At 34.4% G+C, this 26836-nt stretch overlaps 1 protein-coding gene across 4 annotated transcripts; it reads right to left on the minus strand.

Moving 5' to 3' along the window:
* Nucleotides 1–701: 701 nt before the first annotated feature.
* Nucleotides 702–15165, minus strand: LOC108979767 (kinesin-like protein KIN-4A). Of its 4 annotated transcripts, none has more exons than XM_018950514.2 (26): nucleotides 14806–15165; nucleotides 13139–13285; nucleotides 12253–12402; nucleotides 11433–11686; nucleotides 10651–10838; nucleotides 10440–10564; nucleotides 9063–9099; nucleotides 8097–8188; nucleotides 7858–7968; nucleotides 7468–7581; nucleotides 7253–7346; nucleotides 6909–7021; nucleotides 6384–6482; nucleotides 6189–6302; nucleotides 5960–6076; nucleotides 5802–5882; nucleotides 4660–4731; nucleotides 4080–4173; nucleotides 3777–3808; nucleotides 3594–3691; nucleotides 3416–3514; nucleotides 3023–3244; nucleotides 2646–2808; nucleotides 2081–2236; nucleotides 1694–1998; nucleotides 702–1272 (listed from the first exon to the last, which is right to left on the minus strand). In XM_018950514.2, exons 1-25 carry the CDS (start codon nucleotides 14926–14928, stop codon nucleotides 1786–1788), a joined length of 3108 nt encoding a protein of 1035 aa, XP_018806059.1. In that variant the 5' UTR covers nucleotides 14929–15165; the 3' UTR covers nucleotides 702–1272; nucleotides 1694–1785. The 4 variants fall into 4 exon arrangements, with proteins under 4 accessions (XP_018806059.1, XP_018806057.1, XP_018806056.1 ...); XM_018950512.2 differs by having other exon boundaries at nucleotides 2081–2251; XM_018950511.2 differs by having other exon boundaries at nucleotides 2081–2251; nucleotides 6909–7024.
* Nucleotides 15166–26836: the final 11671 nt, after the last annotated feature.

Below are 26836 nucleotides of genomic sequence, written 5' to 3' on the forward strand. Positions count from 1 at the left end.
ATTCTCTCCCTTCACTTTCTCCCGTAGGCATCCAGTTCATTTGTGACGAGGTAACTTGATACAGCAGAATGGTTCGAGTCTTTTTATTTTTGTCTTAGAGGGGGGATTAGATGATGGAATTTGCCATCAAATGTGATCCCGGTAACCTTTGCTCCTATGGAGTGCCTTAGAAGGAACTTAGATAGGAGCAATGCTAGGTACAGTCCCCACTTGGGGACTGCATGTGCAGGCCTAGGCTATTTTAACTATAAAATTTTGTAAAGTTACAAAATTATCCCTCTTAAAATAATGTTTTCTCTCATTTAAGTATGTGCCTGCACATACAGTCCCCACTTCAAGACTGCAAATAGAATTTCTCCTTAGATAGATAACCCTTAGGGGTTGACTCAAGTGGTGAAGGTCTTGGTTTTGGTGCTATCCTCCTTTCAGGTCTAAAGCTCGAATCCTCTTGGCCCTTGGGTGCAAATAATTTCTAGAGGCCATTGGACCAAGGGAACTTTTTACTTGAATTATCTAAGGTGCATTTGCGAAAAACTCTTTGTTGAGGATATGTGCACCCCGAGATTAGTCAGGACGAGGACTTCGATCTCGGACATTCAGTATGCAAAGCTGCAAATAAGCTTGGGTTTTGGCCCCCGACGGTAGAGAGGATTTAATAAATAAATAAATTCAAACACAAAAGGGCAAAATAAACATGATAATTTCATCCAACTTCCAAGATATTTTTTTTCCCTTTGCTTTCAATATAGCTTATACACAAAAGAACCGTAAAAATAGACTATTGAAGAATTTCTTTTGTTGTGATATAGCAGAAATTCTTCGGAGTTCAATTCTTTCCACAATATCCATATCGTGCTTACACACAGTAGAAAGTTAAGCACTACAACAAATTAGCCAGTCAAATTACAATTAAAATGAGAAAAAAAAGGAACAAAATAGAGAAAAAGACAACCCTTTATACACAATTATATGACTTGTCTAAAGAATTTCTTCCATCTAAGTATGATAATGGAGAGAAAATATACCAAAACATTGGTGACACCTTGAGCGAGATATATCATTTCACCACTGCTTTCACCATATGCATTATCTCAGCTTTCAGTGTCATCTTTTGATTATCTTCGTATGATTGGCAGCATCAACACAGCTTTACAAGATGCTCCAAATGCAGCAACCACCGCAAAAGAATTCAAGATTACAAACTAACATCTTCAAAATCAACTCATCCATGACTGCTACAAGCAGACATCCTCCACAACCACTTACAGCACACTGCATACGTAGAGAATAGCAAGGTCAGCCTCAATCATATGATTATTTCGTGTTTCAATCCTTTTTTTTTTATAATATATTTCAGAGAGGAACAAAAACATTGGTGACAGGCTGACCCCTAGTTAACTTGGCAATCTACATAACATTCAACAAGCTGGTTGTTCAAGTACTTGACAGCCAAGAGTAGCTTTTACAGGAAATTTCCAGCAAGTGCGTGTTCTATAACATATATCCACATAATTGTTAGCTATTGGGTTTTTATTTTTTTTATCATTTTTTTGCAAGTGCTGTCCATTCATTCAAATCAAACCACCTCTTTTCCCACCATTCAAGGAAAAAAGAAAGATAAACAGAAAAGAGAATAGCTTAAATATTCAGTAGTAAATATATCTTCAATATGACCTTTTCAGAGAAATATTACCTGCACTTATTTTTATTCTCTGCCAGTGGTATGTGTTGGGTCATAGTTATAGGTCAAGATGAATATTGGCAACCGCTGGTGACCTCAGAGGATTACATCATATTTGGCAGAGCTTGTGGACGAGGCCTTGCCCTGATAATTGTTTCATCACTGTGCCTTATCCATTCCGAAAGTCTCCATGGCTTCTGCCATTTCCATTTAAATTGTACGAGCCACTGGTGATGGCTTCTCTTCCACCTCCAGAGCTTCCCTGCCTGTCCCACAACTGCCAATTTTTTCATTGACAACTGCCCAATTGGTACCATCTGCGTTAACAGCAAATCCATCTTTCTTAGCCAAACAGAAAACCAGATGGCAATTATACAATTAAAGGACCAGAGCATTAACCTTTCTTGTAGGGTCTATAAATGCTGCTGATTCTCTGACCGAGCCATTAGCAATGCCTGGTGTATATTTCAGCTGTTTTTGTGCTGGTACAGACATTGGAGACAAGGGACCACTCATGTCCTCAGCAAAGTGTTTCAATGAATTCTGGGAGTTCACCTGTTCAAGGTCAGCCTGAAGAGTTTTAATAGAGACAATAATAATAATAATAATAAAATAACACAGAATCTTAAATAATTTTTTTCATAAGAAAAAGAATCTTAAATCATAGGTTAAGGAAACCATGACAAGACCAACAATAGTTTCTTAGACATGTAGAAAGAGCCCCAAATTCTATTTATGCTACAGATTATATAATATATTTTTAGTGAGTATATTTGCAACTCCAAAGGTTGCTTTAAAGTCACTTGATCAACCTCCTTCAAACTTGCTTGACCAATTCATGAAGTTGTGTATGGGGATTATCTAAACTCAATGTTATAGATATGGCAATTATAATCAGCTATATAAACTTGAATTATAAGCTAGTGCATGAAGGAATTTCAAACACAATAACAAGTAATCTCACTGTAGCAGATGAAGCCAGTGCTATGGCAACAGCTTGCTCTCTCAATTTTAGTTCCTTCTCAACTTCCTTTCTTCGTGCTTCGCTCTGCCGCAATATCCCTACTAGTTCTTTAAGTTGCTCTTTCATTTCCGTGGTTTCCATATCCTTCTCCCATAGTTGGCACCTGTAAGAAAACACGGGAACTTGAAATTTCAATCAAGGAAAGCAAATTAAGCCTAACCCCCATTATTCAAAATGAATTACCCATAGCTACTACATTCATTGTGAAATTAAAGTTATGTATATCAATGGTAATTTTATAGGATTAAACAAGCTGGCCAACATTACATCGGATTAAAATTGAAGTTATTAGAAGGCTTCTAGGTCTGAGAAAGAACCTAGCATCCGCAAGAGAATTGAACATATACTGAAGCAAATTCTTTGCATCTCCCATTGAGCGCAACTGGTTCCAACGTCCACGGTTAATGAAGGTACGCTCCCGCTCTTCTGCCTCTGAAAGTTGCGAGGCCATAGCTACAAGTGAATTGGAGGCAATACTCAGCATGCTCTCAAGGGAAGATATTCTGGCCATTCTTGCATTTGGGGACATGGAGGATGCTCTGAACAAGAAAGGTAGAGCAGTCAAAGATGAGAGAGAGAGAGAGAGAGAGAGAGAGCTGAAGTGTTTTCTGTTCTACCTGTGCTTCATTGTATCATACATGTTAAATCCTATAGACTACAACAAAGAAAAGGTCAGAAGCAATTAATCTAAATTGTTGCTCAAAAGTTACCTAGAAAATCCATTCTTTCCTCTTGGAGGACTAAGGCCCTTGGAAGCGTAGTCGTCCACTTGCTTCAGCATGGCCAACTCTTCCGCCAGTGCAGCTCTCCTGGAGATTGTGGCAAAACTGGTAAATATACTATCGCTACACATCAGTAATATTATTAACGCAAATATATTGAACATACACTTGACTTTGCTTCTCATATTCATTACGAACTTCCTGCACATTCACCATGACTTCTAGCTCATGATCAAGCCAACGTTGCAAAGCTTTCTCATTGCTCTAAAGATGCAACTTATGTCAGGATGGATTCAAATCATGAAATAGAATCAAACATATACCAAGAAGATGAAGCAAACATCATTACCTGCCCATTTGTCCCATTTCCATTGGTAATAACTGGAAGAAAACACACAATTAGAAACCTGGAGAGTTAAAAGGGAAGGACCCATCGTGTAACTGCCCCATGTATTTCTATGATGGATGAACATGCTGTTCAAGACACTACTCTACTACTGAATACACATGCTCTGATGAAGAGTAAAGTTGATATTTTAATATTTATTAGAGGAAGTTGACAAATTTATGTTTCATAGATGAGTTGCAGATAAGTAAAAACAAGGGGGCTTCCATATTAACAAATAATTTTTTATCAATTAAGATGACAGACCTGAGCTGTCACGGGCAGAAGACTTTCGAGCTTCAAGTAATTCTTTTAGCCTCTTGGTGGCCACTGCAGCCTCTTCTGTCTTTCTTTGAAGAACCTGAATAAAAAACACATACACAAAATAGAAACCCTTAGAAAGTAAAAGAAATTATTCCAATAAATAGAAGTAGTTTGCTTTGTCACATATATGTATGCTACACCCATAGAAAATGCAAAACTTCTTCTGAGTTTTGTTTTCTGCATTAACTTTGAAACTCATCATTAGAAGCCTTAGGAATTCAGAAAGTAATTTCTGCTGTTCCTCATGTTTGGCGGCGATGGTCCTTGATTCATCTCTCCTACATCTAAAAAAAATTGACCCTGAAGAGATGAGGTAACATATCTAAAAGCATCTCTTGTTTGATGGCATCATCTGAGGCGCATTCTCAATAAGAAAGCCCTTAATTCCAGACCATCAGTGAATAAGGGAACTACTTGACATCCATAGATACTCAATTTATGGAAGTAGCATATCAAATATTAAATGGGAGTGTGTCAGAGAGACATGTATAAGTAAATAAACAAGCAAGAAACAGAGAGATACCATTTTCTGGCGCTGGTTTAAAGCTTGAAGCTTATGCCGTTCATACTCATTTCTCCTCCCTTCCTTCCGTAGCTGATTTTGCAAACATATATAAGAACAAGGGTATACAACACAAATAACATTGTAAGTCGAATTAAGACATACATGCAATTAAAATCCGAAAGCATTCGTGATGGAAACCTGTACCCTATGTAGGAAATGTCATAAAGAAGTGGCATTATAGCAAAATTCACATAAGTTGCTATTCTGTCATACAGATTCCTTTTCGTTGCTGTGCAACTCACATTCCATAGGACCTAAATCCATGATCTTGCCCAAAAATGCATTAATATGGGGGTGGAGTTGTATTTTCATTAGCACTTTTCACAAACAAGATAGATTAACCAAAAGTTCACACTTGAATCCTAGTCTTATTGCAAGTGACCCTCATCTCACTTCAATTTAAAATTTATCGTTCCTGTGTACTTGGCTATGCCTATTATTATGAATAAAACTTATTGATTGCCTATCAAAAAAAATTTATCGTTACCTCCTGAGTAGTCAAGGGTTCCTACAGTCAGGTAATATGGAAAACATATCTAGTTTACATTAAAATCTATCACGTCATTACTGTCTTTATGAAATCTCACCACCCACCAACTCCTACACGCACCACAGTCCCCCAGCAGGAGGCCTTTATTGCATGCTTCAATTTTGATTTTGGCATCGTGCAAAATGTATATTAGAATATTTTTCACAAGTAATAGAAGTAAAACTTTCCCCTGCAAAGGATGAGGTGTAGCTCTTATAACTTAATTTTGAAATTATTTAATTGAAGTCATCAACAACAAATTATCCTGAATGTAATTAATTTTAGGCTACTACAAGTCTTCACAAGCAAGAGTTTTCAAATAATTAAACTTAGGTCAATAGTTTATGCCCATAAGCAGCTGGTAGCCTTTAGCAAATAAATTGCAACTACACCACAATTTGAATTTCAATTAAAAGCAAAAGCCCATAGACATAGACCACACCTCTAGCTGAAAATGAATTTGACTGTTAGACTCATAGGGGCTAAAGAGTTGGTGGACTAGCTTGTCTCTTTGATAATATAAAGAACTTTTTTCTTATAAAAAAGGAAAGCTAGGGAGAATGTGGAGTACCTGCAGCAGCTCCTTCTCTCGAGTGGCCTTCCACTGCCGAAATTGTTCTGCCTCTTGTTTTATCCTTTGTTGCAATTGAACCTAGAAGCATTAAAGTAGCACATATAGTGAGAAATAGATAGGGAAAACAAAGACATATAAAGAATGATTGATACTACCTTTTGCGCCTTTATAGATTGAATTTCGTCTTGCAATCGCTTTGCCGCTTCATCACTTTTTTGTTTTTGCTTTAAAAGTTGAACCTGGCTCTCCTGTTTCTTCTTAAGCTCTGAAATCTGGTGTGTATGATTTGTACAAGATAGTCATAATTTCAGTTGAGAGGAGTACCTTCTACAGAAAATTAGGAAGAAAAGAGAGAGAGAGAGAGAGTGAGAGAAGATTTTCCACCTGAGCCTCAAGTGCCTTCAGTTTCTGGGCATGGATATCTTGCAACCTCTGCTTTTGTCCATCAGAACCGGCAGCAAGGTTTTCAACTTCAGCCAACAAACGATCCCTCTCTTGCTGCACCAACAAAACAGGTGAACAAGTAAATATTTGTCTACTCTATAAAATCATGCACCTTTAGAAAAAGTGCAATTGAACCTGCACTGTTTTTTTCTCGTCCTCAAGTTCCATGATTTTCTTTCCAAAGTGCTGTTTTAGTGTTGCAGTGTCCAACTCTCCAAAAAGCTTCATCTCCGACTGCACCAATAGACACCCCAAAGAGTGAGAAACAACAAATACATGTCATGTGAATTCTGTTCCGTGTTCATGTTTAAATTGAGCATTATGAACAGAGGTTCTGAAACAGATAATATTAATGTGTCTAAACATTATCTGCTCAAATAAAATAGAATGCAAGTAAATATGTAAAGGATAAATGCTCAACTGTACCACTAAAGAGTTCCACCAGATTCATACTTTTCCACTTCTATTCCATAATCAGAGAATGCGATTTTTCTTATTATATATACTTTCAGAATATTATTCAAACGAAAACTGATATATCATTTCTTCCTGGTTTTCACAGACATTAGTAAGGATGAATAGATGTAGAATCAGATAGCAGTCAAATGCCTTCCATATAACTATAACCACAAAATGCATTAAAAAAAATACAAACACTACCTCCTTCTCTTCTAAACGTTTATTTAATTCATTTAACTCTTTGTCCATAGTATTTTGCAGAAGTGTGTGCTCCCACTCCTTTGCTACTTCTTCGTCAATTTCCCTTGAATCACCTGCTAAAATGTGCAATTGCAGCCTAGATAAAATGGTTCCAACTGACAAACTTATATTATGTAACAATAGGAAAAGGAGAGGAAGACTGATGATAAATAGGCAGTAAACCAATTACAAATAAACCAGAGATGAAGTTCAGGTTAATTTGAACAGACATAATTACTTGCAAAATGTGCGCGAGTGTGCACACACACATATTGAGCAGGTCCCAAACTAGAGACGAGTCATACCTGTGATTGTTTCGCCCATTTGATAATCAGATGACTCCATGCTGTGCAAGCCCCTTTTAAGCCCATCATTTTTTACAGGGCAGGTACTACCATCCTGGAAGACAGTTTTAGGTTCACAAATGTATCCAGCTGATGTATTAACCCAGAGTTGTGGTAAATGATAATAGAGGACTAAAAATCACAAAAAAACATTAATAGGATAATGAAGAACCTACTTGAACATCTGTTTCATATTGCTCAGCAACAGGGCATCTGCTGCGGTATTCATGAAGTTCCCGACAAAGATCCTCATTGGCAGCTTCAAGCCAAGCAATCCTTTCCTTAAGAACCTACACAATCAGCCCAACTAGATAACTTATTTGACTAATAAAATACATATTATCTCCATCAAAAGATTGAAGAAAGAATAGTTAAGTTCATTCTAGCAATAATAAACGATGAGAGATATAACTTGAAATAAGCCCCGTAACAAATTCTAAACAACCTGCATGATTATTTGTTTTTAATTTTTGCCTATGCCTCAAGTATTTTCAAGAAGATATTTGAAAATATGGTCAGTACCTTGAAGTAATCAATAACAAACAGAGCTATAAGTGGCCTAATACCTGTACTTCATCAGAAGAAGATCCACCCATCCGGGCACAAAGCTCAGCTTGCAAATACTCTAGTTGTTGACGCATTTTTATCATCTCATTGGACATAGGATCTCTATTGACCTGTGCAAGGATAAATTAAAGAGGAAATATTCATGGCATATTTGCAATTGAAACAATCTTTATCTAGATTTCTCAAAGAGGAAAAGGAAATGGGAAGAAAGAAAGAAGAGTCTATCTGAAAGACTTACAACTGGCTTATTTTGGATGTTGCGAGCACGATTTGCATACTTCAAAGTGTTAAGAGTTTCTTCAGCATTGATATCAGCAGGACTAATGCAGGCTGGAAAAATGATGAGGCATAGGAAAACAAGATAAACTTTGAGCCGCAGGTAAAGAGTAAACAATTCACAAAAAGGTGTTGGGAAAGAAAGAGAATACTTCTGTAGGAGATACAGAAAGACCAGGAAACACAAAAATAGAACATAAGTTATTATTGTAGGATCTTATTGAAGTTGCAGAAAACCTTAAGCCACTTTACATATGTAGAAAAAGCATGTTCTGGATCCAAAAAATAAAACAAGATGCCTGGATGAGCAATGTAGATTATTGAGCTTTAGCATTATTGACTGCAAGGCAAGGTCAATGCCAGAACATGTGAAGCGTATGCCTTTATTCTACCTTCTATACAACATGGCATGTTTACGAGACTATGGAGGTCACACCTCTTGGGAACAAGATGAGCAATTTTGAAGTCATTTGACTAATTTTTTGTTGCACCAATATACAAAAAGGGCATGCTTGGTGAATTTTTAAATTTTTTTTTAAGCTGTGTTTGTATTGGTTTTAGTGAATGTGGGTGGGAATGATGAGAATTTTTCTAGATTAATTTTTTTAGATGCATCTTGTATTGGGGTGTTGAAAGTGGGTAGAGAAATTTGAAAATCTGGTTAGATAAAATTCTTGTGAGGTGTTTTTTCGGGTTTTTGTGAAAGTTGTTTTGGTTTTTGTATATTTGTTATGGAAACTTGGGCAAACATTTAGATGAAATGTTTTAAAATTGTCAGTGTTTAAAGATATTTGGTTTGAAGTTTAAAACTTTTCTGAAAGATTTTGGAAACCAAAACATAGCCGAAGGTTTGGTCAACCCCGTTCCCAAAAGTAACATAGGATGCTGCACATGAGCAAATCAAAATAATGGCATATAAGTAACTTGCCTATCATAACAGTTCTGCTGTTGCCGCCAAGTGAATCCTGCCAAAATGCATTAGGTTTAATTTAATTAAACTAACAAAGAGTATATGTCAGGTTTAAACATAAAATACAAAGCAATAGCAAAGAATATAAATAAACCTAAAACATAATCAAACAAGAAAAGGGAGCATCACGTTTGTAGACCTCCTTCGTAAATTTTAAAAGTAAAAGCAAAAGGTATACTAATAGTATTCAATTTGGTGGGATTCCTCCTAGCCATGTATATAATTCTAAGAGATTCCCTCACATTCTTTGTTATTATTGATCATGAATAATAACAATAAAAATGTCCAATCCTGCCAAGTAAGTAGTTCTGTAAGAATAGATACTGGACAAAAATTAGCCAGGACTTGTTCGTTGGTAAGGCCCCCCGTTTGGATGTTGAGATGAGATTTCTCCATCTCATCTCAACACCAAACACCACTCAAACCCAAACACTTTTCAATTTCAAATCTTCAACTTTTTTATCTAATAATTTACCTAATCATTACAACTTTTCCAAACTTCCAAACAAAACACAAAAAGCAATTCAACTTTTTCAAATTCCAAAACCAAAATAATATTAAAAAATTATATTATAACAACTCAAACAATTTCACTACTATTTACAAACACAAATTTTTCATTTCATTTCATCTCATCTCAACATCCACACGGGATATTAGACTTACTTTAGCTTTGAGATAAAGGTAAACCTCAAAAGATCCAATAAGCGAAATACTCACATATATAATTAGTACCTTTTCTCTAAACTATAATCTATAAAAAAATGCATTAAGTTAATGGGTCCACATTAATGCTTAGGGCATGTTTGGATGAACTCAAAATTTGCAAAATTCTCAAAACTTCTCATAATTTCATTCCCAAACATCACTCAAACACAAAACACTTTTCAATGTCAAAATTTCAACTTTTTCATCTAATCATTACTTAATCATTATTCAAATACAGAAATCAATACAACTTTTATAAACTTCAAAGCAAAAATAATATTAAAAAGTTATATTCAAACAATTTTTTAATTTTATAAATATTTTTATTCAACTATTTCTCTCTCATTTCTCAAAACCCAATAAAACATCTTCACTCAAACTATTTCACTATTATTCACAAAATTCTGAGATACTCCAACTGTCCAAACATGCCCTAAATGGATCTTATTTCCACAATTATCATCAAAATTACTGGCTTGAAAGGATAATAAGAAATTGCTATGAGAACTGTTCATGAGCAAAACTTCCCAACAGAATCCAACTCTTCACATCCTTAACCTCCCTCGTTATAATACTGGATAATTTGGCCTTTATAAATAGAGATTTACACATTCAAACATATCGAACCTGCAAAAGCCGAGTAAGTTTGCTGTCCCTGTAAGGAACGTGAACGCCTTCTTTGCGTTTTTTCTCATCACCAAGTGCACTGATAACATTACCCAGTGCTAGAAGGCCCTTGTTAATGTGAACACCTGATTGAAAGATGAAAGTTTCCATGTAATTTTCTATGACCAGAAAGCTCATCTAGATGCCACAGTTCATGTAAATTGCCACCTACCTTCCTTAAAACGCAGACCATCGGAACCTGTTCTTTTAGCTCGCTCTGATCCAGCAAGATCTACCAAATGCAACTTGGCACATAGATATTCTTCATTCATAGTCTCATTAAGACTGCTATCACTACAAATAGCTGGATTGAACTTGCGCATTTGCTCTAATGTTATGGTGAAGATGGCATGAGAACGACTATAAAGACAAGCAAAAAATGATAAATGTCACTGAAGTCAATAGTTTAGACTGCAGAGTGAACAATAAGAACTTATTTAAATACAATGTTTGTAAAAGCCAGGCTCGTAGACAGAATTAAAATATTGGATAATTGGTCAGAAAGGTTAATATAAGAAAAAAAGATCTAGATTTGTTTCTCAAACTGTATTTTGCAGTGTGATTGAAATTCTAGTACATAAACATGTCCCAAAAGATTTCCATTCAAGAGGTTCTATGGATGAAAATGCAAGAACATCCCTTTTTTTTAACACCGCTAAACCCATGCAATAAGTCTCGCCAAACATTTACCTCCCTGTTTGTAAATCTATACTTACTTTTCTCTACCTATGGCACCAATCATAAGCTCACAATATTCATAATCCAATCTCCTTTGTATAAATAAAAGATGAAAAGAAATAGTCTGTTCTCTATATGTTAGGAATATATAACCAGATAGCATAGATTCTTCACTAAAGAAAAACTAAAACACATAAAAATTTTTTTTTGATAACTTAAAACACATAAAAATTTGAACACAGTATAATTTAGAAAAAGGGTAAATGCTCAACTAACCTTGACTGGTTGTTCATGTTTGTACTCCCAGTTGCCCGGCTTAATGATCCTTGTTCCAGGCACGCGGCCATTTCCTTTAGTGTACTCACACTGAATTCAGTGGAACCTGCCAGTGTAATCACACCATTTGATGTTTCACGGATTTGAATAGGAGGTTTCCCAGTAACAGGAACTTTCCCTGAATGGCCATTTGCAGTCTCTGATTTGCTCAAAGAAGTGGGATCCAGCAGGTCTCGTACTTCTTCTTTTAGAATCTGTTCATATTGAAATCTTTCAGTCAGATACTTGTATTAGGTAGAATAGCTTCAGATGCATAGCATTGACACTAGCTAGTATGAAGAAACTACACAAACAGGACTGTGGTATTGTCATCCACAGCCAAGTCCAAATCATCAAGTTTAGAAGGCACATTCGGAAATAGGATAGGCCAGCCATTTCATAGAAATTAGTTAAACAAATATGCTGATCTAGCAACTTTTTTTCTTGGGATAAGTTATGTTGATCTAGCAACTTGGTACAAGTATGCTGCACGACATAATTTAAGCGAATACAAAACCATAGAAGAAACCTCGAAGTGTAACTAATTACATTCTAAATCTCATATTAAATAGTTTACTGCAGATACACAAATAGTTGACAAATACATATGTAGCCAACATGAAGAGTCATCTAATAACTTGGCGATGCATAAACCCTTCATGAGAGAGTTTTCTCCCCTAAAATCCATAAATACACTGCATGACTAATACTTCTATGGAACATGACTCTCAATATTAAACATACAAGAAGAAAATACAGGGAAACAAGTACTTCGACGGACCTCAATAAAGGAAACATGCAATTGGAATTCAGTTTGATGCTTTAGAGTTTCAATCTTGCTGAACAGAACATTCATAACTTGAGGGATTATTCCTGTTTGGAAACCATCTCTGAAGCCAGTTCCCATGGTGTATGTCTTACCAGAACCCGTCTGCAACAAATTGAAAACGCCAACCACAAGGAAAAGGAAATGAAAAAGAATGTGAGCATTGCTTGACTCCCAATAGATTAAGGGCATGTTTGGGTAGCATCAAACATTCCCAAAATTCTCAAAATTTCTCACAGCTTCATTCCCAAACATCACTCAAACACAAAATACTTCTCTATTTCAAATTTTAAACTTTTCATCTAATCATTACTCAAACACAAAAAATAATACAACTTTTACAAACTTCAATAAAACTTTTAGAAACTTCAAAACAAAAATAATATTAAAAAACAACCTTTTAACTTTATATATTCACTTGCACAAACTCCAATACAACACTTACTTTAAAAAATATTTTTATTCAAATTTTTTTCTCTTTTTCCAAAACCCAATAAAACATCATTACTCAAACCATTTCACTACTGTTCACAAAATTTTGAGATACTCCAAGCATTCAAACATGCCCTAAAATTAAGAGTAATGCTGTCCATCGTCCTAAATGTTGTCATCCTTGATCACACTTGCTATGTGACACATTTTAAGAGGCTCCATTTAAATGGTTTATAGAAAAAACCACTTGAAACGTGGCACATCAGCAAGTGTGATTAGGGATGACAAGCTTTAGGATGAAAAATAGTATTGCTCTAAAATTAAAACAAGTAGGGGGTCAAGAAATAAAGCTTTTTTGTTTTTGTTTTTTGTTTTTTTTCCTTTGAAGTATTGAGCAATAAAGCTTTACCTGACCATAAGCGAGAACTGTAGCATTGTATCCTTGGAACAAACCATCAACAAGTGAAGCAACACAATCTTCAAACATGTTAGATGAGGGAGAACCTGTGCTCCCATAGACATGATCGAAGGTAAAGGAATGTGTACCAATCTGTACCTGCACGACAGTCAGAACAATCGTGTATAATTTTTTGAGATTAAACTCAGGACAATACATGGAGTTGTGCAAGAAACTTAAAACCCCAATGTTACATGTGTGCCGAAGCATGCTCAAGAAACAGAATGTGTTGACATGGAGGAAATGAAATTCTAAATTAGCTGTGTATTTCTGAGATAGTCACGCATAGATTAGGACAGCACAAATACAAGTCATAGAAATTAGAAATTATCGTGTCTTTCCTATGGAAACAATTTAATTCTTATCTAGGACAACAGGAAACTTTAATGAAATTACTATTAACAACTACTAAATACAATCGACTGATAAAGTACATAAAACTTATTTATCAAACAAAACAATGCATGTCAACTTGAACTAGCAAATTCGGTGAGGTTTGGATAGTGAGTTGAGATGAGATGAGTTGAGATGAAAGTTAAAAGTTGAATAAAATATTGTTAGAATATTATTTTTTTTAATATTATTATTTTTTTGAAATTTGAAAAAGTTGAATTGTTTATTGTATTTTGTTTGAGAATTTGGAAAAGTTGTAATAATTAGATGAGATGAGTTAAGATAAGTTGAAACTATCTTTGTATCCAAACATCTCAAAGTGCAACAAGGAACATCAAAATAAGGCCTGATATAGTAGGTTTTGGCTTATTAAAATCAAATTAAGAGAGAGAAAATAGGTGGATATATTTATGGTACATGCAAGCTAACCGCAAAGATTGAGGTTTGATAAGCGGATAATTCCTAATGTAGCAGAAACTTTGGCCTGGTCTTACGCTAGAAATAAGCAGAATAATATAGCACTTCAAAGTCTAACCCATATTAGGAACTTATAAGTTGGAAAACATGAACGACACAACTGTCATAGTAAGTGGCAGAATCCAGATAGTCCCATGTGGAAAAAACAAAACCCTGCGTTGGCACTTTTCCGAACAAAATCGATTGCCACCTGAACCCAAATAACCGATAAACTCCGAGCCAAAGACAGCAAAATGTAAAAGGGTGCCCCATTAGCCTATCTTGCTTTCCCAAATTGTCACTACAACATGACAACTGCTTAAAGCTTTCAGAAAATTTAACCCAATTGCTAGGAATTCTATGTAGTCCATGGTTCTAATAAGGAGACAATCCATTTCCATAACTGACATCTCCATTGCAACTATTTCAGCCAGTAATTGAACTCCGATCCAAAATCATATCATCAAGCATAACCCTTTGGTCAATGGGATGCAAAAGACTCCACTTTTCTCCGTCAAAGAAAGACAACGAGTAAGCCATCAATGACCGATAGCCAACCACATATCGATCCAGATCTCCCAAGATATACATACAATTCCAGAATTCTCAGCTAAAAAAGCAGGAGAAAAAAAAGAATACATACTGTGCAATGACCGAATTCATGGACAAGCACTTGAGCTAGAATTGGTGTAGCTTTCCACTTTAAATCGTTAACATTAGCTTGTCGAGTTTGTGCGCAAGAGAAAGAGATGTATAGGCTGTGTACGTACCTGTGGCTTCCCGGGGACGACAGTGACACAGTCTTTACACCCTTGGAGTCGTTCATCGCCGATGAGCGGTCGGATGTGAACCGCTACTTTCACACAACAATCTTTATCTTCCCCAGCTTCCATTAGGAAGCAGCCAGCCAGCCAGCCAGCTAGCTCTCTAGAGAGAGAGAAGAGAATGAGAAAAAGGAACAAAAATTCACAGAAAGCTTCTTCAATCCCAAAGGAAAACCGTTCTCATTGTCTGATAATTCCAATACCAGAAAGCGATAGAGCAGCAGCTAGCCAACAACGGAGGAAGGAAGAAGCTGAGAGAGTTCTTTCACAGACAAATGCTAGAGAGAGAAATTAGTAGAAATAGTTAAACACTCTGAGAGAGAGAGAGAGAGAGAGAGGGGAAAGGGAGTGAGGGGTAGTTGGGGAAATATAGAAAAAACAAAGTAGGAGGGTAACCGCAACGACAACAACCACTATCATTTTGCCTTAAGCTTCACTACACCACCAGCTTCGACGGTTTGCGTTTGGCGAAACTTTTATGGCACTCTTTCCCAAATTGCCCCCCCTTCCCTCTTCTCTCTTCCTTTCACAACGGCTCCTCCAAGTCCACCTTCCCCTACTCCGTTACCTCTTTGTTTTACCATTTTGCCCCTCGTCTACTATTCTTCTTTCATTTAATTCCCTTTCCATGTTGATATTGTTTTACTTAAATAATCTTAAACCATATTTTTTTAATAACTCATTAGTTGTATATACTAAGTAGTATTATATTGATTATTATATATCAGTTTGTGTCACAACCCACGTGACAAGGAATCATCTAATATACATAAAAAAAATCAATCAGAATTTTCTATCTATGCCGGATCATAATCACATTTATTGAGAATAGAAATTCTACACATCAGTCACTATTTATTTTTATATCTCATATTTATTTTTATATAAAGTATGAAGTATTTTTTATAGGATGTGTAGTGGGATAATGAATAATGACTGATAAAAAACAAAATTTCTTTATCTATTAATGAATTATTTGAGTAAATATATATTTTGAGAAATTATTCTCTAATTTTTATATTTAATAGATTAAAGATGTAAAATAGGATTGAGAGAATTTCGGGGTAGGATGTAATTTGTGGATGGGAGAAAAAAAGAAAAGAAAAATTGAAGGAGAAGAGAAGGAGGGGAGAGAGAGAGACCCACACAGTGGACATAGCCAGCTGGTGGTCTCCTCTGAGCACATGGGCCTTTAGTGGCTATAACCCCGTGGACCCTACAATCACTCGGTCAGAACTTGGATGGGCCCACCTATTACAGATTTCCTGGCTGTTTTAATACATACAACTCCTTGTACTTTGCTACTTTTTTTATCCACCAGAGATGTGGTCACAATTTATCTTTTTAATTCGTACGGGTCTTGGGACAAAAATTTTATAAACCTCGAGTAATTTGAAGAGAAATTATTTTAATTGGATAATTTTAAAATATGTAAATGAATAATATTAGATACAGTCTAAAAGTGAGCAAGTCTAACGCGTTTCACTGAAAATAAAAAATAAAATCTATTATTAAAAAATATTTTTTTTTACGTAAATTCTAGATTTATTTACGTTTTTTAAAGTGAGGATACAAAACTTGCACATATTAAAATTGTAAATATAATTTCTCTAATCTCAAAACACATATTTTAAATGATTGATACTTGCATGATATAAATGGTAAAATAACAACACACTTGTCTAGTTAGTTTTGTACCTTTTTAATACGTGCATGATATAAATGGTAAAATCAAGAGTGTTTTTGTTAGGACCAAAATAAGAGGCTAGAGAGGGAATCCAATTTAGTGTCAGTTGCGATATAAAAATCATCTCATCTTATCATTACAAATTTTTTAAATTTTCACACAAAATATAATAAATAAGTCAATTTTTTCAAATTTTAAAATAATAATAATATTCTAATAATATTTTATTCAACCCATTTAAAACTATTTTATTTCAACTCACTATCCAAATGAGATCTTAATCCTCCTAACAATAGTACTATGAACTTAATGCATCTTTTTCCACAACCATTAGAGATGAGGCACGATCAGAGCGACTTTAAGCAGCTGCTGATCAATGAAGATTGGTAGATAGGACGCCATTGGATCAGTAGCCCCCGCTAAGTACTTAAAACTATTATTATTGTTATTATGTTGCTAGTTGAAGAGTTGTTGGATCATTAAGAGGATTAAAACAAACGATCCAAGTAGTTAAGGAAGCACTATCACTCACTTTTTTTGGGGGGTTTTTGTTAAGTGAGAACGTCTATCAATGACACTTTTAAGTAAGACTATAGTTGAAAGTTGAATGATCTCCATTTGTTTTTAGCCTAATCGGTAACTAGTTTGTGTCATTTGGAGGCATCTTGCATTTCAAGCCTGCTGGGTTCCATGCATATTATATGCATGCTAGCTGCATCTCCATACCTCAAATCATAGTACCATGGTACAATACCAGATTAATTTAATCATGTCGATTCATACTCGGGATCGATCGATCATGATTGAGATTCGTATGACGTAGAGAAATGACATTTTTCATCTTGTTTACCATTTCAATCATATGATCAGTTGATGATGTGTTAAATTTTAAGTGGCTTCTCATTGAGAGAAGTGCTTTAGTCATAAAAGAATTTTATAAAAGTAAACTTTCAAATAGACATGATGACTTTATATGGTTCATTAGAATGTAAAACTCATTTGTAAAGTAAATATGACTGTGATCGATCATGAATGAGATTCATATGATTTATAGAAATATTGACGTTCTTCATCTTGGATTCTATCATTCCAATCATATTAGTTGATTATGTATTACACTTTAAGGGTTTCTCATTGAAAGAAGTGCTTTAGCAACAAAAAATCTTATAAAAGTAAATTTATAAACTGGCATGATTTTATGTAGTGTGTCAGATTGTAAAACTATTTTTATTGTAAAGTAAATCTAACGTATAATATGAAGTTACACATATTTGTAAATTTACTTTTATGAAATCTTTTTAGGACTGTAGTACTTCTCATTCATTTAAGTAATTCAACTATGAGATTGCCCCACTCACAAATCCATGAGCCTATCATATATATATATATATATATATATATATATATATATATATACACACACATATCATAATATTGGAGCGTGCCAAACTTTTTAAGTAAGACTAGTTGAAAGTTGAATCTCCATTTGTTTTTACCCTAATCGGTACTAGTTTGTGTCATTTGGAGGCATCTTTCATTTCAGGCCTGCTGGGTTCCATGCATATTATATGCATGCTAGCTGCATCTCCACACCTCAAATCATAGGACTACAGTACCAGATTAATTTAATCATGTCGATTCGTACTCGATCGATCATGATTGAGATTCGTATGATGTAGAGAAATGACGTTCTTCATCTTGGAGTTTACCATTTCAATCATATGACCAGTTATGGTGTGTTAAATTTTAAGTGGCTTCTTATTGAGAGAAGTGTTTTAGTCACAATTTTTTTTATTATTTTATTTTATAAAAGTAAACTTTCAAGCTGACATAAATTTATATGGTTCATCAGATTATAAAACTTATTTTATTATAAAGTAAATCTAACTCAATATCGATCATGATTGATATTCATATGATTTCAAAAAATGACATTCTTCATCTTGGATTTTATCATTCCAATCTATTAGTTGATTATGTATTACACTATAAGGCTAGGGCTTCTCATTGAAAGAAGTGCTTTAGCCGCAACTTTTTTTTTTTGTTTTTTCAAGGAAACTTATAAACCATTGTGATTTTATGTTGTCTATCAGATTGTAAAACTACTTTTATTATAAAATAAATCTAACGTATAACATGAAGTCATATCAATATGTAAATTTATTTTTATGAAATTTCTTTATAATTGTAGTAGGTAATTCAACTATGAGATTGCCCCACTCACAAATCCACGAGTCCATCATATAAATATATATATATATATATATATATAGATGTACGTGATGATCATATTGAAGCGTGCCAAACTTTTTAAGTGGGGCACAACTGAAATATTCTTTTTCCTTTTTCTTTGGGCCTCTTACTATCATGTCACAATATCATTCTTTTGTATGCATATTGAATAACTGTAACATATATATTATTGTTATATGTAAAAAAAAAAAAGGGGGGAGCTAGCTAGCTAGCTACAATCCATACCTAATAATTTTCTAATAACGTGAGTGTGGTACTTTTAAATTGTATGGATTGTTAGACAATATAAAATCATGTACGTACCAATTGATGATCTTACATCCCTTAGCTTGCATGCATGCTATGACACTCCCGATTTTCAAATAATTAGAAAAACACATGACTTTATACACTTGAATTATCAAAAAACTTGCACTATACACCCTAAATTATTAAAACTGACAGCATTATCTGACAGTCAATATTATTGTACTGCATCACTATTTTTTCTTTCATTTCAACGGTCTTAATTCAATTGATCGGGTATTATCAAGTGTCAGTTTTGATAATTTGATGTGCAAAGTGCATGTCAATCAGCCGTCACTAGAAGCTGAAAACTGCTTGCTTATATTAATTTGTGGCTCGTTATTTCATTCTAAAATTATTATTTTCTGATAAAATAAATCTATTTTCGTTACATATAATTATTCTTATTATAAATAACTCATAATAAATATTCATTTTTCTTATATTACAATTTCTTAAAATATTTATTATGAATTGCATGCAATTATATATATATATATATATATATATATATTTATTGCTCAACTATGAGTACTGTCATGTTCTTGTGCCATGACAAATGGGATCAGATCACCCTGATGATTTCAGATGGTGTGAAGTAGTGGTAGACTGCAAGTTAAGCAAACTGCTCCAAAAACCGACTCTTTCTGCAGTTTTCCGGACTCCTTTCTTAGGAAGGAAGATCAACCTGCAGGAGAGATAAATGTAAAAAGATCAGAAGTGATCATAAAAAGGACACCAAACCTCGAGTTCTCTTTTTCACAACCTAACTCCACCAATTCATTGGATCTTCTTGTTCCGACCGTTTGCTTGGAAGCAGACCAAGCAACTCGATCCACTCCTAGGACCCACCAACTGAGTTTGATCCAATCTTACCAACCTCATTAACAAGGGGTCTAGATTAATTAATGATGTTATACATATTAATGTTATTTCAACTCAAGTAATTAATGATTATCATCGAAAGATCATGAAATCGAAATGGTAGCGCCCTTGCACCTTGATAGAACTGCGTGGCATGGAACTTGGAAACAAGTTTCTCAAGAGCCATTGATTATTGTATAGAACATGGTGTTAAAGGTAAACATGGTATCGTCTGAAACAGTTGGAAAAAACACCTTGCACCTTAAAATTGTTGCTTTCTTTTTCTTTTTTTTTTTTTTGCAACTTTTTGATAGTTTGAGGATATAATACATCAAAAGATGCAATTTAGACACCCAGACAGTATGGTTCGCAAACTAAGGGTATGATCTTCATTATTTTTTATTTCTTCTAGGTTATATGGTCAAGGCCGGAACACTGTTCTGAGAGGAAAGTTCCCTTAACGTGAACGGCAATCCAAAACACTGACTGTAACGCAATACAAAACTCGTATTATATCATGGGCAGGCATTGAGTACAGCCACACATGATCCAGAAAAATTCATTTTTTTTTTTCCAAAAAGAAAAAAAAAAAGCAAAACAGTGGTCTTTTTCAGAAAGGCCGCCAGCGAGCTGTTACTTCTGCAGTAGGGTTTTCTTTATAGATTATTATTCTGCAGCATCACCCCCCACCCTTCATGCATCCAACCTTTTCTTTCCCTGGCCTGTGCTTTTTACCCATGTGGGAGCTTTGCATCACATGCATGCTCCCACCACCTCCTAATTCACATCATAACATTATTCTCATTTCAATCCTCCTTTTCATCCAAGCTCCTCCCCCCAATGCAGCATCTTTCTGTCCCCTTTCATTCTGTCATTCTCTCATAAGCAAATCCTTTTCTAGTTACCTTAAAATAATATTAATGCTGGTTTGAACTAATCTTGTGGTCCAAATTGGGCAGTTTCTTACTCGTTTGCACTCATTCTAAGAACATTAAAAACATAAAATTATGGTGTCAAAGGAGAGATGTGTGTGTATATATATATATATAATTATTCCGATGGCATAATTATCAATGCGGTCCTCTTGTCCACTACTCATGGAGAATAGGCAATCAAATTATTCTTCTTTTTAGTTTTTGTCTTCCACCATATCCTGTCTTTGGATGACGACTGCAATGCTACTCTCTAAAGCTAGAGTAGTACTACTACTGCACTCCCTCATTTGGAGCTCTAACTTCAAAAGCTTAAGGTAGGGGAGACAGAACATGTGCATCACTGCCTTGTAGATTATCATGAGGATGCCTCAAATGTGGTCATGATCAAGCACTGGAGTCTGGAGGTATTTTCCGTAGTCGGGCCTTGCATGGGATACTTGGCTATGGGGTCGCTTGCTCTATGAGAAATCTATTCAGTAGTGGGATCCATTTATTTTATTTTATTTTTATTTTTTTTATATCAATTATTTACTTTAGAGCTAGACAGCCTTTTGGTCCAGAAGACCTACACATGAAAACCATAGTCTATCCATAACATTATTTAGTTTAGTATATTCTAAGATAAAGAATATAAAAATTTTATGTATAGTCATTTTTGTATATTTTTTATGCATTATGTTAATATGGTTGATTATTTTATTTTTTTTAATATAAAATAATTATTTTAATCAATTATATCAGTAAAATACGTAAAAAATATGAAAAAATTCAATATAACTAAACAAATTTGAACGAAACATTTAACATTTGAAAGGATAAGTAGTGACAGCTAAGCTGAGTTAATTTATTTGTTCTGCTGTATACCACACGTCTTCAAATTTTCGGCCCGTTGGGATGTGCCAATTCACTCAAGCCATGCCCATTATGAAACTGACTGACAGAACAGCTGGATCGCATTCTACATTTACAGAAAAATTTAGTTGAGATCAACTCAATTCCAGCCATTGACATGAGAGCTCGATGAGCTCGTGCTAGCTTGATGTTGTCTGTAGTTGTAAATTCTACAGCTCTGACCCTCCAAAGCAAGAAGATGGCTGTCTGTCTGTTTTGGTGTTTGACTGGGCTGCAATGCGTCATTGTCCTTTCAATCTGGGACTATGTGTCTTCTTTCTCACTGACGCGGGTTCAAACCACGGGCCAAGACCCAATTCTAGTTGCATTTCCTCACGGATCAAATAAGGTGCACGAATTCTTGATGCATATCTTGTGGGCTCCTTTTTTTATAAGTTTTTGGGCCCAATACGTGAGGATATGCTCCATAATCCACATAAGAAGTTCCCCCCCTTTTTTTTCCCATCTCTAGACCTAATAGATATAGATGGGTAAGTCATTTTATAGCTTAATTATCAGCAAACACAATTTTTAAGATTTTTTTTTAAGAAAATTATTTTTTTAATGGTTCTTGCTGCAGATTGTGAGAATGGCGATGGATGTATGAAGAATTAAGAATAACAACAGAGATAAGAACATTGTAACAATACAAAATGGATGAACAAGAGAGATGATAAAATGGCTACGCCTTGGGATATTCGAGGTTCCCAATTCCTCTCAAATGAAATCAGAAAATATTCCAGAATGTCTCCAACAGGGACTCCCCTTCCCTATATATACTAGAAGACACATCTCTAAATCGACAACAACCAACTAAGGCCATGGGCCACTTCTTACTCACATTAACTAGGTCTAAGCCACTAAACAACAACTTAACAACTCAATAAAAATAAAAGATAACAACTACGTAGGAGGCCCATCAAGCCTAGCCCAATTTAATTGGGTTCATAACAAATTCTCTCGCTTTAAAGAGCCTTATCCTCAAGGTTGAGATATTGATGCAACTCTATAGTATTGGCAAACAAGTGCAGATTGTTGGTAATGATCTTCTTGTCACAACCCTTCGGTTACCATCAGGAGTCAATGCTAACAGCCCCGCATTTTCAAAAGAAACTGATGACCCATTACCAGCTCCAAATATCCCTGAGAACAGAATGCCTACTCTCTGCCCACCAACACTACAGCTGAGAATAGAAGGTGGCAGTGAAGTTGCACTTGCATACCTTGACACAACAAAGAATGCGACAGTGGCTCCACAAGAGCAACAAATGAAGCAGCCATCAATGCAAAAGCTTCTCCTGCATCAAAAGTGGTAACTCCACGTGGAAAAAGATATGAAACTCTTATCCATGGAGCATCACCAATGCTTTTGGAATGATGTGTGCTACAATTTATTTGGGTTTTAGGCCCTATATTCTTGTAAGCCCCACCAACGGTAAGCATAAATCCAAACAATCACCACCAGGAATATGACAACAAAGCGGCCGAAGACATGCATCTCACCACGCATCAAGTGAGGTATATATTGGAAAATATTACTAAAATAATGAACTATGGCAACCCAATCGCAACTGCTTTTGCTTTACACTGAGGGCCTTGTTTGTCCATTAAAACTATAGCATTCCAAGACCCCACATGATTTCCTCCTCTTCCTATATCAAAAGAACTAAAAACAATTTTAAGGAGCAAAACATCAAGCAATTGAGAAGCAAAGAGTTTCTTACCCATTAATCTCTTCATATCGATAACTTCTTCCCTTGTATATGCCTTATCTGATAACAGAACAAGATCCTCCATAAGAGGGACATAAATCTCCTCATACTTGCTGGCTAAAAAACTTCTTGTTAGTCCAATCAATTGACGCTTCTTTTTGAGTACTGTTTAAACTCCCATGCGGGCCCACTTGTGGTAACTAAATTCAACTGGCTTTTCCTTACGGCGTATCCTTTTCACCTTTTCATCCTGAAATGGTTCTTCCCTGCTGATGGGAATTGCCAGTGTCAAATACCGGACATCATGTGTATGAGCTCTCACATAATCAACATAGGTCTATTTCTTCATCGCTATAGAAGAAGCTTTGTCATCACTATTCTCAGAATATATCATTTTCGCATCAGGCTAGTCAACAACCAACTAAGGCCATGAGTCACTTCTTACTCACATTAACTAGGCCTATAGGCCACTAAAGAACAACTTAACAACTCAATAAAAATAAAAGATAACGACTAGATAAAGGCCCATCAAGCCCAGCCCAATTTAATTGAGTTTAAAACATTTTCCAAAACTTGACATATAAAACTCACCATATTGATGACACAAGCAATCCTGAAAAGATGCGACTGATGCCAAATAATCTAATAAGAAATACAGCGACACGCGACAATTTTTTAAATGGCTTGGAGAAAGTTTCATCTAATCTAATTTAGAAGAAAAATCTCTATCAATTCTCCCGTAATCCATATTAAATACTGAACAAAACTTTCATAAAGACAAAGACAAAGACAAAGACAAGGCAGTTTCTTCAAAAAAGAAAAAAAGAAAAAGACAAGGCAGTTTAAGACCTTGTACGTCCAACTCTTCCTCACCCCTTAATAAGCAGTAGCATTAGATTATGTATATATAAATTTGTATAATATAATTTTAAATTAGGTTTCATTGGATTTTACATATTAAAAAATTTAGATAGTTATGAACAGTATTTCTATAAATTTAAAGATGTACTGAGAAAAAATAAATAAAAATATTATTTAATTTAAAGATATATAATTCAATATAAAATTTTTTTAATATATTAAATTAATTTTTAAAAGATGTGATTTTACACGTAAGAAACCAATGTTAGTGCCGCACGAGTAGTTGGAACATCCCCTCCCGCGTGCATTACACAATAAACCAGTAAATTAATGCGATCTGTCCTGATGTGTTCTTTTTGTTACGTGTTGACCCACGTCATTCCATTTGTTTAAGGCAGGGGCGGCTCCCAGGATAAGCACCATTTTTGCTTGCCTAACGCCACCAACTCACGTATAATACATGAGAATATCTCCTAACCGGTGCTATTCCCTTAACGTCTTAAAAATAGCTTCTAATGAATGTTTGCCACGTTGTCATCCCATGGTACTTATATTGAACCGCAAAATACGTGACTCTCCACTTTTCAAATACACACCGCGTTGTATTTGGATAGTAAGGTATTTTTAGATATTTTATGAATAAAAATTTTCATATATTATATTACTATTATATTAAATATAATGTGACATATTTATTATTATTAAGTAATCATTTATTATATGATTATTTATTATCTAATAGTGATAAATGTGTCACATATAACTTAATATGATTAAAATAAGATGAGAGTGTAGTGTATAACATTACTATTCTCAAGCCTCTCTCTGTCCCAAGTTTTATCGCCTACCAAGTTCTCTTGCCGTAGTTTCTACACAAAAAATTCATACTAATTTTGTTTTGTGGTTTGCTAATTAATTTCAATGGAAAAAAAGAGTATTTTTAGCCTCTTCTATTTGGAAACCGAGCTACGAAAGCAACCGAACATCTTTGACAGTGAATGCTCGCGATATTGTGCAAGGAGGGCAATTTTTAGAGATTTAGATTGTGTTTGGATGTTGAAGTGAGTTGAGTTGAAATGATAAAATATTGTTAGAATATTATTTTTTAATATTATTATTATTTTAGAATTTGAAAAAGTTGAATTGTTTATTATATTTTGTGTTGAAATTTGAAAAAGTTGTAATGATGAGTTGAGATGCGTTGAGAGTATTTAACTAACCAAACGAAGCCTTAAATTTACATATTCACGTATGTGGTCAGATTGGTAAAAGAGCTTAGGAATTGCTGACGAAATTATTCTTCATGTTTTTCTTGTGAGAATTTATCTATTAAAATTCGTAATTTTTCCGTTCTTTTTAATTTGATATTTACGTTAGTCTCGAGCACTTAAAAGCTTATCCGACAACGGTTGAAAGAGTATATTTTCTTAGATTTTCATGCTGCAAAAATTGCGACGATAATACTCTCTTTTTTCTAAATGGAGGAGGACAGCGGCGAGAGAACTAGGTGGGATACAAAATTTGGTGGATGATGGAACTTTGTGTGATGAGTCTGATGACTTCATTGTCTGAATGTTGTGCCGAAATTTGCTATAAGTTCCCAAAGTTCACTCACAAATAGGACGATGACTACTTTGTTTTGTTAGAACTTCACTGAATCACTTATGTTGATTTTATTGGACGTGAGGACTCTCATAATACATACTTTTTTATTAGATATAAATCTAGGAAATGCAAATCTCATGCTGTCCTTGAAAGGAAAAAAGGCAACCCACTATTTAAAAAGTAAATGGATTTTACTGTTTTTATAAAGGACTGCAAGTTCTGGCAGTTCTACTATGCAGATTATAAAGGGGAATGAATCAGTACAATGTTAGGCTATCGGATTTATCATTTTTATTTTTAAAATTTGATAAAAAGTACATATTTTTTATAAATTTAAATTTTTTTTTTATCTATAATGCCATATTAGATTAATCATTAGATTAATCAAAATAATAATATAATATTTATTTTTTTAATAATAATATTTTTAATTTATTTTTTTCATATTTTACAATTACATTAATTATATGTTAATTAATAATTTAATTTGATACTTAAATTATTATTTCCCAACTTAAATATATTGTGGCTTAAAATTGGAAAATAATAATTTAAGTAAATAAAATAATGGTTATAGAGTGTGAAAAGTGAGTCTTTAAATTTGAAGATGAATTAAAATGCACTGTAGCTCAAAATTTTAGAATTTAGTGTATGATAATCAAATGTAATGATTTTAAACATAAATTCATCAAATTTTAAAAATTGAACTCATTTTATGAGTCTAATGCCAATGCTCTATACCACATGAGCTTGATCACGTTGGCAAGTTTAGGGAGCAGTTAGACATTTGGAATATCTCAAAATGGTGTAAATAATAGTGAAATAATTTAAATTAAAATATTTTATGAGATTTTGAAAAGGAAGAGAGAAAAATTAAATAAAAA

The sequence above is a fragment of the Juglans regia genome, chromosome 6, assembly GCF_001411555.2.
Source record: "Juglans regia cultivar Chandler chromosome 6, Walnut 2.0, whole genome shotgun sequence".
In the NCBI taxonomy this organism is placed as follows: domain Eukaryota; kingdom Viridiplantae; phylum Streptophyta; class Magnoliopsida; order Fagales; family Juglandaceae; genus Juglans; species Juglans regia.

Excerpts from the sequence above, each read along its gene's own strand:
- LOC108979767 (XM_018950511.2), bottom strand. The coding sequence starts at position 14,928 with ATGGAAGCTGGGGAAGATAAAGATTGTTGTGTGAAAGTAGCGGTTCAC. Across the intron at positions 9,100-10,439 it reads AACTTACTCGGCTTTTGCAG|GATTCACTTGGCGGCAACAG; the intron begins GTTCGATATGTT and ends GCATTTTGGCAG. Across the intron at positions 6,303-6,383 it reads ACGAGAAAAAAACAGTGCAG|CAAGAGAGGGATCGTTTGTT; the intron begins GTTCAATTGCAC and ends TTGTTGGTGCAG.